Genomic DNA, 16009 nt, shown 5'->3' with positions numbered 1-16009 from the left:
CACTGGTACTCAGTCAAGGTGTTTCCATCGCCAGGGCCGTAATTAACGTACACGACGGACATGCTGAACTCCTGCTGACGAATTTTACCAGGGAACGTCGAAACATTGTTGAACACTGCTGGAGTGGGCACGGTGGAGCGGCAGCCATGCAGTCGCTCAAAATCCCGATCTTGCTTTTTGTGCAGTTTATCGCTCGGTCTGGCACGTGGCTACAACCTTCGGGTCCAGCGATCACCGGCTGTCCATCACCAGCGTTGCTGACGGTCCCGATCTTCAATAATGCGTCCTCATTTCATCAGTTCTACTTTACCGGGCACATCCCTTCCATGGTCAGCGGGTGGACAACACTGCTGGCGACTGCAGCGACGCAGGAGGATATAAGAGCACTGGAAATCCTACGCCCCTTCAGTGGGCACGGTGGAGCGGCAGCCATGCAGTCGCTCAAAATCCCGATCTTGCTTTTTGTGCAGGTTAGTAAACCCCCCTCTCTCTATTGTAAGCGGACTAGCAACGTCTGCCTGCTGCTCCTACCGTGCCCAAGTGTGCTCTTTCAGTGCTTGTGCGAATGCGTATTTGTTACGAAGCTCTTGATGTGTTGCGGTGACGTTGAACTCAACCCTGGTCCTACTAACAAAGAAATACTTGATGCTATCACTAAACTTTCTGAAAACGTTGATCACCGTCACGTTGAGCTCAAGGCAGCTCTCGAGGACTTAAAGACAACGCAGGAGGTCTTAGTACAGACCGTCGCTAACCTATCAGTAAGATTATGCGCGGTTGAATCCTTTGTCGAATCATTCGACGGTTCTGCAACTCTTAATGACGCACCACGTCTAATCACCGAAGCTGTCAGAATGGAAGGCCAGGCACTCAATTCTCGACTGGACGATCTTGAAGACAGGTCGAGACGAGATAACCTATTGTTCTTTGGAATACCGGACTGCCCGACTGAGACATGGGCTCAGTCAGAAGGCCTTGTTCAAGACGTTTTGTCTCGTCACCTTAAAATACAAATTTCTGACTTGAAAGTTTCCCGAACACACAGATTAGGATCCTACACAGATAAGAAGACTCGGCCAATTATCATCAAGTTTTCATCGTCTAAAGTCAGGGATGCAGTCTGGGCGCAGAAATATAAGCTCAAGGGGACTGGTGTATCAGTTAGCGAAGATTATTGCAGAGCTACGCGAAACTCAAGGAGGATAAGCTAACAGAATTTGCAAAGGTAGCCGGGAAGACGTACTCTTTTCGCATGAATAAACTGATCATGGACAAAAAAACGTACGTGTACTGCTCAGTAAGTGACAGCGTACGTGAAATTGCTTCAGCACGATCAGTGGATACGCAAGATAGCACTGGTACTGTAACTGCACGTGCTGGCACTTCCAGTGCATCATAGCTAAGCCCGCCCAGAACCTGCGCAAAAGACGCCTCTATTTGTCTTTCCAATATACGGAGTATTCTGAATAAACGCGTACAATTGTCTTCCGCTATTGATTCCTGCTCTGCTGATATTGTTTGTCTAACGGAGACTTGGCTTTCTGCAAAAGTTAAAGATGAAGAAATTTTGGACTGTGAAAAGTGCTACAAATTTTACCGATGTGATCGTGATTACTGGTCTGGTGGTGGTGTTCTGCTGGCGGTTACCGATAGTCTTGCTTCCCATGTTATTCCAATTGTATCCTCGCTTGAGCTTGTGTGTGCGCGCGTGCTCATTGATTCTCGCGAAATAATTTTTTGTGTCTGTTATCAGCCACCAACTGCATCATTATCGTTCTGTAATGAACTGCACGATATTGTCAATCAGCTGTTCGTCAGATACCCAAAATCGCCCCTCTTCTTACTTGGCGACTTCAATTTTCCTGACATCAGATGGGAACGAGACTTGGTTTCCTTAAAACACAACTCAGTTGAAAGCAAGGAATTTTTAACTTTTTGTCACGACTTCAACTTAACTCAGCTCGTTCACTTTCCGACTGGCATAACTTCCACTTCTGCTAATATTCTAGACTTAATACTTACCACTACACCCGACCTAGCTACCGGCTTAACTCATTCACCGGGATTTAGCGATCACTCGATAATTCACTTCACTCTACGGGCAAAGATTTCTAAGAAGAAAAAAACCAGGGTCATCCAAGACTACGGCAAAGCAGACGTAACCGGAATGAATGGGGAATTTCAGGTCTTTGCTGATCGGTTTTTCGCCGGTTTTGAGCAGCGGTCGGTTGAGGACAACTGGTTGCTTTATAAAAACAAACTCTTGTCTCTTATTGATCGTTTCGTACCTAAAAGGAAAGTTTCATCATGTACTCGCTCACCATGGTTCAATAACATGTTAAAGCGCATGCGCAACAAAAAGAAGCGGATATTTCGACGCGCAAAATTCACAGCCAGAATAGACCACTGGTCTTGGCTATCAAAAATTTAACAGAGAATTCTGCACTGCGCTCTCAAAAGCCAAGAAGGAATTCTTTGATAAAACTCTTCCTTTGCTACTTCGTTCTAATCCCCGTGAATTTTGGAGCATTATTAACGGTACTAAAAGGACACACATTCAGTTAATCCAATCTGATGTCCCAGTAATTCAAAGCGAGTGCTGCAATGTTCTGAACAATGTGTTTGCTACTCATTTTCATAAGAGCACTCCCACAGTATTACCGCATATGCCAAAAACCAACTTCTTCCCAATGGATATATCGCTATTGATGCAGTTGGTGTCGAAAGGCTGATTGTCAACTTAAAGGTGTCTTCGTCGGCCGGTCCAGATTGTATTTCATCAAAAATGCTGAAGTGTACACAAGTTTATTCTGCACTGACATTGTCAAAGCTTTTTCAACAGTCATTACAGATGTCTACACTACCTTCTGATTGGAAGATAGGGAAGGTGGTCCCAGTGCATAAATCTGGTGATGTACATTCCCCCAATAATTACCGCCCCATATCATTAACATCCATTCCAGTAAAAATCCTAGAGCATATAATGTACTCGCACCTCATTGAATTCCTTGAGTCCAATTCCTTCTTCAGCATTTATCAGCATGGATTCCGTAAAGCAGTTTCGTGTGAAACGCAATTGTTATGTTTTACTAACGACTTGTTTATTAACGCGGATCATGACTTTGACACTGATTGCATATATTTAGATTTTGCTAAAGCATTTGACTCCGTTTCACACGATCTGCTTATCTTCAAGCTTAATCAACTTAACATAGACCCCATTGTACTTGCATGGATTAAGGAATTTCTCTCTAACCATATCAGTATGTGACGGCTAACGACTTCTCTTCACGTAATTCTGCCGTAACATTTGGTGTCCCGCAAGGGTCCGTTTTGGGCCCTCTGCTCTTCTTGATTTATATTAATGATCTTCCTACTTGCCTTTCTTCCTCAACTGTCCGACTGTTTGCAGATGACTGCGTGGTTTACCAGAAAATTACTAACCATGACGATTATCTCAATCTGCAACGTGATTTAGATAGGGTATTTGAATGGTGCAGTCAATGGCTCATGACACTTAATACAACTAAATGTAAAAGTATACAGGTTTCTCGCCACAGCACTAATCATTGTCCGCGTACTTACCACCTCAATAATATTCTATTACCACCTGTTGACAGCTATAAATACCTTGGTGTTCACATTTCTTCTAATCTATCGTGGAATACGCATGTAGAATATGTAACTAACAACGCCAATCGCATGCTTGGTTATCTGCGTCGAAACTTTTTTGATGCCCCATCGTCCCTGAAGTTAACACTTTACAAAACCTTGGTACGTTCTAAGTTAGAGTACGCATGCGCCATATGGGATCCTACTCAGACTACACTCATTCAAACTCTTGAAGCCATTCAGAATCGCGGCGCACGTTTCATCTTGTCGAATTATTCACGTCATTCCAGTGTCACATCTATGAAGAAAACCCTAAACTTGCCTGACCTTTCGTTGCGTCGAAAGTCATCTCGCCTCAGCCTTTTTCATAAAATATATTATTATAACAACGAGATGAAGGACGTTTTGTTTCATCCACCTCATTACATTTCTTCAAGGACCGATCATCGCTTCAAGGTGGGGCTATCTTCTTGTCGCACAAAATTGTGTAATGACTCTTTTGTTCCTAGAACAAGTGTCGCACGGAACCACCTTCCCTCTACAATCGCCAGCATTGCTGATGACCACCAGTTCAAGATCGCTTTACAAGACGCCTTGTAATACTTCTGTTTGTTTGCTGCACGCCTTGCCATTTCTTTCCCACACCTTTCTGTAGTGCCTTTGGGCCCTGAAAGTATTTTAAATAAATAAATAAAAATCACGGCTGTTGCTTACTTCGATGAATTTACCTCAATACAGGACTGCCTCTCGGTAGAGCACGCGACGTCCACCGTGGTTAGGCCTGCCCCTGTGGTTGACATCAGCCCCACCTTACCGCCCGCGGACTGCAACAGCCTTCTTGAGCTCATCGATGAGTTTAAGAGCTGCTTCTCATCCACGTCACGAGTTAGCCAGACGCCGCTCATTAAGCACCGTATTGTCACCGAAGCCGACGCCAGACCAATTCGGCAAAACCCTTATCGTGTAGCACCTAAAGAGCGTGAGGCAATGCAAACACAAGTGAAGACCATGCTTGAGGACGGAGTTATTCAGCCCTCTAAGAGTCCTTGGGCATCGCCTGTCGTATTGGTGAAAAAGAAAGACGGCAGCCTGCGCTTCTGCGTCGACTATCGAAAACTCAACCAGATTACAAAGAAAGACGTTTATCCGCTACAGTGTATCGACGATTCACTAGACAGGCTACGAAACGCACGTTACTTTTGGTCGATGGACTTGAAAAGCGGCTACTGGCAAATAGAAGTTGATGAGAGAGACCGTGAGAAGAACGCTTTTGTGACGTCCGACGAACTTTATGAATTTCAGGTGCTCCCCTTCGGTTTGTGTTCTGCGCGGGCAACGTTTCAACGACTAATGGACACGGTACTCTCAGGCCTCAAATGGCAAACCTGTCTGGTGTACCTCGACGACGTGATTGTTTTCTCCGTCACGTTCGAGGAACACTTACAGAGATTAAAGACATTCTTTGAAGCAATACGATCAGCTGGTCTAACTTTGAAACCTGAAAAGTGCCATTTTGGTTTTGAAGAACTTCAATTTTTCGGTCACGTCGTTAGTCGTGAAGGTGACCCGGATAATATCTCTGCCGTCGCTAATTTCTCAACGCCATCAGATAAAAAGACAGTGCGACGTTTTCTGGGCCTTTGCGCCTACTACCGACGGTGTATCGCGGATTTCTCGCGTATCGCATGGCCATTAACACATCTTACCAGAGAAGATGTCCCCTTTGTGTGGGGTGAAGACCAGCAACGGGCTTTTGATGACCTACGGCAGCGGCTGCAGACGCCTCCCATGCTCGCACATTTTGATGAAGACGCCCCGACGATTCTTCATACCGACGCTAGTAATGTCGGCCTTGGTGCAGTGCTAGTACAGCGGCAGGACGGCGCCGAAAGAGTGATTGCTTACGCCAGCAGGACGCTACCAAGAACGGAGGCTAACTACTCTACCACAGAAAAAGAATGTCTCGCACTGGTGTGGGCCGTCCTGAAATATCGGCCATATTTGTATGGTCGGTGTTTCACCGTTGTCAGTGATCATCATGCACTTTGCTGGCTGACTAATTTAAAAGATCCAGCTGGTCGGCTTGCGCGCTGGAGTCTCCGGCTCAAAGAGTTCAACTTCACTGTTGTATACAAATCGGGGAAACGACACACCGACGCCGACTGCCTTTCTCGGTCTCCTGAAGAGACTGCAGTGCACGATGATGATGACGCGGCTTTTCTAGGCGTGCTAGATACTATGGCTGTATCACGCCAGCAACGCGAGGACGCAGAACTTATTCCTGTGGTGTTCTTCCAGGCAGGCAGGAACCAGGCGGTTGCAGGGACAGTACGCAAAGGGAATTGCTTTATTCCATTGACAAGGTGACTGGCGAGCACCAGCACAGCTGGGCCGCCGACTGTGATAAGCTGGGAAGAAGTGCGCCGGCTACGCTCGGCGCCGCGGTATATAAGCTCTTATCAAAGGGGCGTGTCGCAGTAGCGCACGTGTAGGTTATCGGTAGACGTGCAGCCACTACACTCCCCCGTTCTTATTGTAGTTCGGGCGCATGCACTGAAACAAAAAGTAGTTCATGGCACACAGCGGTCTGGAGGGCGCCTCTGCCTTGCAGAATAACGCCGCTCTGCCGTGGCTGGAAGAGAAGACGAAGCTGGCTGCACCGGGTCGGGGCTGTCGGGTCGCGGCTGCTCGGGGTCGTCTCGCTGTTCAGGGATGTACGGAAAGTTCATATCCCTGGCTTGAATTATGTGGTTCTGGTGGCGCTTCCAGGCAAACACACCTCGACCCGTTTTCACACGAACTCTGTATGAAACAGGTCCAGTCCGCCCTAACACAATCCCACGCAACCACTTTGCACCGCGTCTGAAATTTCGCACCAGAACACTTTCACCCACAGCGAATTCACGTGCGCGCTGCTTGCGACGCACTGTCTGGACGAACTGCCGCGTCGAAACCTTCTGTTGCAGCGAGGGCTTGACGGCATCTAGACGGGTGCGGAGTCTACGCTGTAGCAGGAGAGTGGCCGGCGCCTCGCCCGTGGTGGCATGTGGAGTGTTCCTGTAAGACAACAAAAACTCTCCCAACGTGGTGCTTAAGCTCGCGGCAGTACTTTTCCGCAGTGCCGCTTTCAAAGTTTGGACAAATCGTTCAGCTTGTCCATTACTGCTCGGATGGTAGGCTGACGTCCTTACATGGCGCGTGCCAATGCTCTTAAGGTAGTTTGAAAACACAGCTGAGATGAACTGCGGTCCATTGTCAGATACCACAACTTCAGGGTAACCAAACCTGCAGAAGATTTCGTGGAGACGGTTTGCTGTGTTTTCCGCGGACGTGTCTCGCATTTGGCACACCTCCGGCCACTTGGAGTGAGCGTCGACCACAACCAGGAACATGGCGCCCTTGAAAGGTCCTGCAAAATCGATATGCAGACGTTCTCATGGTCTGGTTGGCCATGCCCACGGGTGCAAAGGAGCCGGGCAAGGCATCGCGCGTTGAGTTAAACAGGGGTTGCAAGAACGCAATTGGGTCTCAATGTCGCGATCGATGCCTGGCCACCACACGTAACTACGTGCTAGTTCTTTCATCCGAACAATTCCAGGATGTCCCTGGTGCAATTCTTCGAGCATCTGCGACTGGTGTTTCCGAGGAATAACGACACGCATTCCAAGAAGAAGACACCCTAGCTGTGCAGAAAGTTCACAGCGTCTGTGAAAAAACGGCTTCATTTCTTCACTCACGATGGTCTCAGGCCAACCGTTCATTACGTGCTGCATGACTATCTTTAGAATCGGATCTCGGGCCGTTTCGCGTGCCACATCGCGACAGTTAATTGGCAAGGACTGCATGCGTAGGAGATAAAACTGGTCATCCGAGCATTCTTCACTTTCACTTGGCAGAGGCAATCGAGATAAGCAATCTGCTTCGGCGTTTTGACTCGATGGCTTATACTTCAAAGTAAAAGTGTAAGCAGACAGAACTAAAGCCCAGCGTTGCAGTCTAGCTGTGGCAACAGTTGGTATTCCCGTCTTGGGACCGAAAATCGTCTGCAAGGGTTTGTGGTCAGTAACGAGAACAAATGAACGCCCGAAAAGATAGTAGTGGAAACGTTTGACGCCGAAAACTAGAGCGAGCGCCTCTTTTTCCAGTTGACTACAGTTGACCTATGCTGAAGATAAGGTACGTGATGCGTACGCAACCGGATGGCACTGACCATTTGGCTCCACATGAGAGATGACACCTCCTATACCGTATGCCGATGCATCACACGACAGTTGCAGGGGCGCACTGGGGTCGTAGTGAGCGAGAACCGGTGGCTGCGACAGCAGCTGCTTGATATGCGAGAAGGCTGCTTCGCACTCGTCACTCCAGGCCCAGGGAACATCGAGTCGCAGCAATCTGTTTAGGGGTAAAACGACGTTTGACAGGTTAGGAACAAACTTGCCATAGTAGTTTATCAAGCCCAACAGTGAATGCAATTGCTGCTTGTCCGTGGGACGCGGAGCCTTTGCGATGGCTTCTAGCTTGTCAGTTGCCGGTTCAATTCCGCGCGCGCTAATGACATGTCCCAAGTACTGCAACTTGTCTCTGAAAGACTCGCATTTTTCTTTCTTTACCCGGATGCCTCTGTCTGATAACCGTGTCAATACCGCCTCCAAATTCTTTAGGTGCTCCTGTTCAGTCTTTCCGGTGACCATGATGTCATCGATGTAACAAGTAACTCCGTCAAGGCCCTTCAGAATATTATCCATGATCTTCTGAAAGATCGCCGGCGCTGAGGCGATGCCAAAAGGCAAACGGTTAACAACATATAAGCCCTTGGACGTGTTCAAGGTCAGGTAGGCTTTGGATTCCTCGTCCATCTCGACTTGCTGATAAGCCCGACTTAAATCAATTTTGGAGAATTTCTGACCGCCAGCTAATGCTGCCAAAAGCTCATCCAGCTTTGGAAGCGGGTACGTTTCTACATCTAGGATTGGGTTCAGCGTGAGTTTGTAATCTCCACAGATTCTAATCGACCCGTCGCTCTTTACTACGGGAACAATTGGCGTAGCATACTTGCTACTGGCGACACGAGAAATGATTCTCAACTTCTCGAGCTCTTCCAATTCAGCCTCTACCCTTTTCACAAGAGCGAAAGGCACACTCCGTGCTCTTAGAAAACGAGGCACTTGGTCATCCTTAAACTTGAGGCTTGCCTGCTCTCCTTGTATGGTCCCTAACTCATCCTTAAACAGGTCTTCGTTTTTCCGTAGCAGCGTTTCTAGTGCTGCAGGTGGACTGCCTGACGCAGTGGACACCTTGCAAAGACCTCGAATGCCACCCCAGTCTAGCCTGATATGCTGTAGCCAGTTGCGACCTAAGAGCGGTATGCCGCCTTGCGGAACAATGTAAAGCGGCAATCGTGCCTCTTGGTTATTGTGGCGGACCAGCACATCCATTACTCCTATAGGCTTCACGGTTTCCCCTGTGTACGTCTTCAGTTGCATCTTTGTTGGTTGCAAACGAACACCAGGAAAGTACACTTTAGCCTGATGGTGCGACATAACCGATACTGCTGCTCCAGTGTCGAGCTCCATGTTTACGGTAGTTCCTTCTACGTTTACGCCTACCATTATGGGTGCTGTTCGTGACACGTCGACACTGTTGAGCTTAGTGAAGTCGTGCTGGGTCTTGCACTAAAGTGTGCGCTTCTGGTTTTTTGGTTCCGCTCTTGCTCTGCACATTCTGCGTATGTGCCCCTGCCAGTTACATTCGAAGCAAGTAGCTCGTACGTGCGGACACGCTTGCGCATCGTGCTTAAAAGAACCACAGCGATAACACTGCTGGGATTTGGCACGTTTACTTGCGTACTTATTCTTCTGCTTTCCGCTCTGCATTCGGTGAACTAGGCCACCGCTATCTGATAAATCATGGGCTGTCACTGCATTGTTCATTGCGGCCTCGGACGCCAGAGCACGGTCAACTGCCTTCTGGAAAGTAAGTGCTTGTCCTCGACGAACAGCTGTCTCTGGATATCTATTCGCCGCATGCCACACACAAACTTGTCGCGAAGCGCATCGTCGAGAAAAGAACCGAAATCGCAGGTTTGAGCTAGCCTGCGTATCTCTTCTACAAACTGAGCTATCGCCTGCGTTTCGCCCTGCACGGCGCGATAAAACTTGGCTCTCTCGGCAATAACGGATGGCTTTGGCGACAGGTGTTTGCTCAAAACTTCCCTCAACTCGCTTAACGACTTCGATGTAGGCGTATCGGGAGCAGTCAAAGACTTTAACAGTTGGTAGATTTTCGAACCGATGAGACTCACGAAAACGTCGACTCTTCAAGTCGACGTTTGTCGGCTTGAAGTCGGCTGGGACCTTGTTCGCCCTCAGATACGATGAGAGTCGCTCGTCGTACGACGTCCAGTCACTGGTCGAGTCGTCAAAAGGTTCCATCTGTCCCAGCTGCGAGGCCATTTCGCAGTATTGTCGGTTCCGAAGAAGAGACTCAACTTAGCTGCAGGGTCCCGCTGTCGATGCGTTGATCCTCGTCGCCATTATGTGGTGTTCTTCCAGGCAGGCAGGAACCAGGCGGTTGCAGGGACAGTACGCAAAGGGAATTGCTTTATTCCATTGACAAGGTGACTGGCGAGCACCAGCACAGCTGGGCCGCCGACTGTGATAAGCTGGGAAGAAGTGCGCCGGCTACGCTCGGCGCCGCGGTATATAAGCTCTTATCAAAGGGGCGTGTCGCAGTAGCGCACGTGTAGGTTATCGGTAGACGTGCAGCCACTACAGTTCCTCTTTTCGATTACTTAGAGGGACAAACAAGCAGCGTGCCGAGGTTATTCGCCAGAGGGCTGTTTTAATTCTGCTTACTCCACGACGTTCTCTATAAAAAGAACTTTTCACCTATTGGCAGCAGCTACCTACTCGTCATTCCAGCATCTCTTCGCGACGAAGTCCTACATGCCTGTCCCAATGAGCCGACCACTGGTCACTTAGGTTACACTCGGACATTGGCAAGAATTAGGCTAAAGTACTATTGGCCGAGACTTGCGTCGATCGTGAAACGTTACATACAGACATGCTGTTACGTTTGCGCCAGGCGTGTCGAAAAGGATCAGACAAGTTCCGAGGTGAAACGTTTATTAGCCCATGCTTGTGGGTTGAGGCTCGGCAAGAAAGAGAGGGCCGCTAGCAAGGGGCACTCTGCTTTTATCACTTAGTGGCGCATGCGCACTTCGCAGAGTGCTCTTATCAAGACGAGCGCCAGCCGACACAACACCACCTCCCCTTTTAATGGAGCACACAGTCACTCAGAGTCCAGCTTGGAATCTATCCGGTGGGCGACGATCTCGCATGGGGTAGCGTCTTGCCTCGGCGGGTGCTGGTGTTGCCTGTTGCGCAACCGGAGTTACCATGGGCGGTTGAGGACTGGAAGGAACTGGTGCGCCTGCAGTCTCAGGATAAAACAGGAACTCGCTGGTCGTAACTTCGCCAGCTGTTCCATGCCTAGGGGTAACGTCCTCTGCAGGCCTCTGTAACAGCTGATCCTGGTGCCGACGCCAGGTGAATGTGCCCCTCGGGGTGGTTGCACGTACTTGGAAAGAGACAGGTCCTGTTTGAGCAACAATCACAGCGGGAGTCCACTTTGGTTTTCCAGAATAATTACGTGCTAACACGCTGTCGCCTACCAAGAAGTGACGTTCGCGACACGGACGACTTAATGCCTGAGTGCACTGTCTGTGTGCTACTCTTTCCCCCACGGAAGGCTTTACGGCATCTAGCCGACTGCGTAAGCGTCGTCCTAGGAGCAATGCCGCCGGTGATTCACGAGTCGTCGCATGTGGCGTGTTGCGATACGACAGCAAAAATTTATGCAGCTTTACCTGCAATGTTCCTCCTGTGCCGTCTTTGCGCAGCGCCTTCTTTAAGGTCTGGATGAAACGCTCTGCCAACCCATTGGAGCTGGGGTGGTAGGGAGCCGTGAGGACGTGGCGCGCTCCCATTGCCTGCACGAAGTGCTTGAACTCCTGCGAAGCAAACTGAGGTCCATTATCGGAAACAATTGTTTCAGGGTAATCAAAACGTGCGAAGAGCTCAGTCAAACAACGAATCGTGCTTTCTGTAGTTGTCGATCTCATTTCGAAAACCTCTGGCCATTTAGAATGTGCGTCGACCACCACTAAAAGCATGGTATTCTGAAAAGGTCCCGCAAAGTCTACGTGAACACGCTGCCACGGTGAAGTCGGCCATGACCACGGGTGAAGAGGTGCGTTGATTGGAGCGTTACGTTGCTCTTGACAACTAGCGCAGCTTCTGATGCGAAGTTCCAGGTCCGCCTCAAGAGTTGGCCACCACACGTAGCTGCGTGCTAGTTCTTTGCTGCGTACGATGCCGGGATGGCCGTCATGGAGTTCGTCCAGAACGAACCCTTGTAGCTTTGCAGGCACGACTACTCTTGCGCCCAGCATGACGCATCCCTGATGCACCGTCAGTTCGTTGCATCTGCGAAAAAAAGGCTTCAACTGTTCATCCTTGATCGACGCGGGCCATCCTACATTTGTGAATTCCTTCACTTGACAAGGAATTCGGTCTTTACATGTGGCAGCCGCGATATCTCGACTAGAAACAGGCAACGAGTCCAAGCGCAACGAATAAAATGTTTCCTCTGTTTCTGTGGTTTCCGCTTCAAGAACTGGCAGCGGCAGACGCGAGCAGAAATCGGCTTCAGCGTTCTCGCTCGATTTTTTGAAGATAAGATTGTAGGAATAGGCTGCCAACGTAACGGCCCAGCGTTGCAAACGAGCAGCCGCGATGGTGGGAATACCGGTTGTCGGGCCCAATATTGTTTGAAGCGGCTTATGGTCTGTGACCAATGTGAATGAGCGCCCATAAAGATAGAAGTGGAACTTCTTTACACCGAAAATGATGGCTAACGCTTCTTTCTCCAGTTGACTGTATTTCTTTTCCGCTTCAGATAGCGTGCGTGAAGCGTAAGCAATGGGCCGCGCCCTTCCGTCATCGTAGACATGAAATAGGACCGCTCCTACACCATACTGAGAAGCGTCGCATGACAGCCTAAGTTGTCTTTCAGGGTCATAGTGTGCGAGCGTAGGTGGTTGTGCCAATAGCGCTTTCACTTGGTTGAACGCTTTTCTAGCATGCTCGTCCCAGTGCCACGCTACCTTTTTTTGCAGAAGTCTGAAAAATGGTTGAGCTATCGTTGCTAACTGGGGCACGAACTTACTGTAATAGTTCACAACGCCCAACAAAGACTGAAGCTGCTTCTTTGATTTCGGTTCTGGAGCCTGGAGAAGTGCGTCAACTTTATCTGACAATGGGGAAATGCCTTCAGCGCTGATTTTGTGCCCAAGGTAGTGAAGTTCGCTTTGGAAAAACGAGCACTTCTCTTTCTTTACCCTGACACCTCGGCTTTGAAGACGCCCCAGCAGCGCTTCGAGATTAGCTAAGTGGTCTTCTAGGGTTTTCCCAGTTACCAAAATATCATCTAGGTAGCAGCAAACACCCTTGAGGTCCTTCAACATCGTGTCCATTATCTTTTGGAAAATCCCCGGCGCGGAAGCGATTCCAAAAGGTAATCGGTTGACGACAAACAATCCTTTGTGCGTGTTCAAGGTTAGGTATTGCTTTGAGGCATCAGACATGACCACTTGCTGATAAGCGCGGTTTAGGTCGATCTTTGAAAAATGAGTGCCACCAGACAGAGCCGCGAATAAGTCATCGACCTTCGGCAACGGGTAACGTGTGACGTCATGGCACGGATTCACTGTTACCTTATAATCGCCACAGAGACGTATGCCACCGTCTTTCTTGATAACGGGTACCACTGGCGTTGCGTAATCTGACGTGGCAACGGCCGTTATGATGCCCATTTTTTCCATCTTCGAAAGTTCAAGCTCAACCGCCTTTTGCAGTGCGAACGGCACGTTTCTTGCTTTGAGAAACTTCGGTGCCTGATTAGGCTTGAAATACAGCTCGGCCCTTTCTTCTGTAATCATGCCTAACTCATCTTTAAATAGAGAGTCGTACTTTGCGATCAAGGCGTGTAGCCTTTCCTCTAAACGACAAGAAAAAGGCAGCTCTGACCTTGGCAGCTGGTGGACGTTCCAGATTTTGCTCCACTCCAGCCTAATTGCCTGAAGCCATTCCCGACCCAGCAACGGCGGCCCCTCCTGGTCGACGCCGTATAAAGGAAGGCTCGCCGTGTTGCCACCGTGCTGCACCTTGACTTGCAGGACGCCTTTTGGGATCACCAGGGCTCCTGTATAGGTGCGGAGCTTCACTTCTGTCGGGCTGAGCCTGGCTGATGAAAGAAATTGGCGGTATTGTTTGAAAGGCATGACTGTGACGGCGGCACCTGTATCTAGCTCCATATGGACTGTCACATCATTTACTTTCATCGGTACCATGATGGGCTCAATACTGGGAGCAGATACGCCCTTTACGGATACCACTTCCGAGCGGGATACTACCGATAACGTTTTTACAGTGTCTTTGAAGGGGCGTTTCCCTCGCGACGTGCTGGAGGTGCTACGGCAAACTCGTTGTAGGTGTCCCCTTTTGTTGCACTTATAGCATTTGTCATTTACGTGGGGACACGCTTTGCCGGAATGTTTCGGCGACCCGCAGCGAAAACATGCCTGCGACTGGACACTCGAAGTCGCCTGTACCTTATGCATGAGGTTGGCTGTAGACACCCCTGCACGGGCTTCCGCAGTGCTTTTCGTTGCCGCCTCCATAGCCACAGCGCGCTCTACCGCTCTCTGAAACGTAAGCTTGCTATCCTCCGTGAACAGCACTCGCTGTATATCCTCTCTTAACAAGCCGCAGACGAAGCGATCCCGGAGGGATTCATCTAACGCGCTTCCAAAGTCACAGGTGCGTGCTAGCTTCCGTAGCTCGGCAATGTAATCAGAAATGGACTCGCCTTCGACTTGCTGCCTCCTGTGGAACTTTGCTCGCTCGCCAATGACCGACGGTTTCGGCGACAGATGGTCCCCCAGCGTCTTCTTTAGTACCTCGAAGCTCTTGGCTGAAGGCAGCTCCGGGGCAACCAGCGATTTCAGAAGACTGTAGGTACTGGGGCCTATGATGCTCAGGAATGCATGTACTCTGTCACCTTCGGGAATGCTGTTGACGATAAGAAACGACGTCAGCCGTTCTTCGTACGACGCCCAGTCATTCGTGGAAACGTCGAATGGTTCCATGTGGCCCAGTTGAGCAGCAAACTGCGTCGAACCTGCACTGGCTTCTTCGTTCATGGTATCAGTCAGCGAAGAAAAGAAAAAGCAGTACTCTTCAATCGTCGATACTGAACAGAGGCTGAATGCCGAGAACACTTGCCTTCCTTGACGCTGCGCAGCTCTTCAAAGTTCCACCCTCGTCGCCACGTGTTACGTTTGCGCCAGGCGTGTCGAAAAGGATCAGACAAGTTCCGAGGTGAAACGTTTATTAGCCCATGCTTGTGGGTTGAGGCTCGGCAAGAAAGAGAGGGCCGCTAGCAAGGGGCACTCTGCTTTTATCACTTAGTGGCGCATGCGCACTTCGCAGAGTGCTCTTATCAAGACGAGCGCCAGCCGACACAACACATGCCTGGATTGCCAGCACGGCAAAGCCCTACCCGGAAAGCCAGCTGGACTGCTGCATCCTGTTCAGATACCGCAAACACCGTTCGAGCAAATTGGCAAGGACCTTTTAGGTCCGTTTCCACTGTCTACTGCCGGAAATAGATGGATAATTGTCGTCACAGATTAGCTTACTCAATACGCCGAAACAGGTGCTATCCAACGTGGAACAGCAGCCGAAGCAGCGCGATTTTTCGTCGAAGCCGTCGTCTTAAGGCATGGCGCTCCCGCAGTGGTCATAACAGACAGAGGAGCTGCCTTCACGGCTGCGCTTCTGGATACAGTTTTGCGACTAAGTGGTGCCACTCACCCAAAGACCACGGCTTATCATCCCCAAACCAATGGGCTGACCGAACGTTTGAACAAGACTGTGGCAGATATGATGAGTATGTACATCGACGTCGACCACTGGGACGAGATTTTACCATATGTTACATTTGCGTATAACACGGCTCGCCAAGAGACAACACGCGTGGCGCCTTTCAACCACGTTTACGGCCGAGAAGTGACAACAACGTTGGACGCAATGCTGCCACACGAGTGCGGTGACGACGAGACTTGTGCCGAGGAATTTACGCAACGCGCAGATGAAGCCAGGCAGCTTGCGCGTTTGCGAATCAAAGAACAACAGGAATACGATGCCCGACACTACAATAATCGACACAGACCCGTCACCTACAACGTCGGTGACCACGTGTGGGTCTGGACTCCTATTCGTCGCGGGGGCTGTCTGAGAAGCTCCTGCGAAGATACTTCGGCCCGTACACA

General features: G+C 49.7%; 1 protein-coding gene across 1 annotated transcript; it reads right to left on the bottom strand.

Annotated features, from left to right (window-relative positions):
- Positions 1–10730: 10730 nt before the first annotated feature.
- Positions 10731–15195, bottom strand: LOC139047304 (uncharacterized). Its single transcript, XM_070521120.1, has 2 exons — positions 13704–15195; positions 10731–12101 (listed from the first exon to the last, which is right to left on the bottom strand). The coding sequence occupies exons 1-2, from the start codon at positions 14876–14878 to the stop codon at positions 10910–10912; spliced, it is 2367 nt and encodes a 788-aa protein (XP_070377221.1). The 5' UTR covers positions 14879–15195; the 3' UTR covers positions 10731–10909.
- Between the last annotated feature and the right edge of the window lie 814 nt (positions 15196–16009).

This window comes from Dermacentor albipictus, chromosome 7 (genome assembly GCF_038994185.2).
Source record: "Dermacentor albipictus isolate Rhodes 1998 colony chromosome 7, USDA_Dalb.pri_finalv2, whole genome shotgun sequence".
Taxonomy (NCBI): domain Eukaryota; kingdom Metazoa; phylum Arthropoda; class Arachnida; order Ixodida; family Ixodidae; genus Dermacentor; species Dermacentor albipictus.
Note: the sequence above shows the minus strand (reverse complement) of the source record. Positions and strands in the feature narration are given on the sequence as shown.

Coding starts and splice junctions, on each gene's coding strand:
- LOC139047304 (XM_070521120.1), bottom strand. CDS start 14,878: ATGAACGAAGAAGCCAGTGCAGGTTCGACGCAGTTTGCTGCTCAACTG. Junction 12,102..13,703: donor AACGTCCACCAGCTGCCAAG/GTCAGAGCTGCC, acceptor TTTTTTTCGCAG/ATGCAACGAACTGACGGTGC.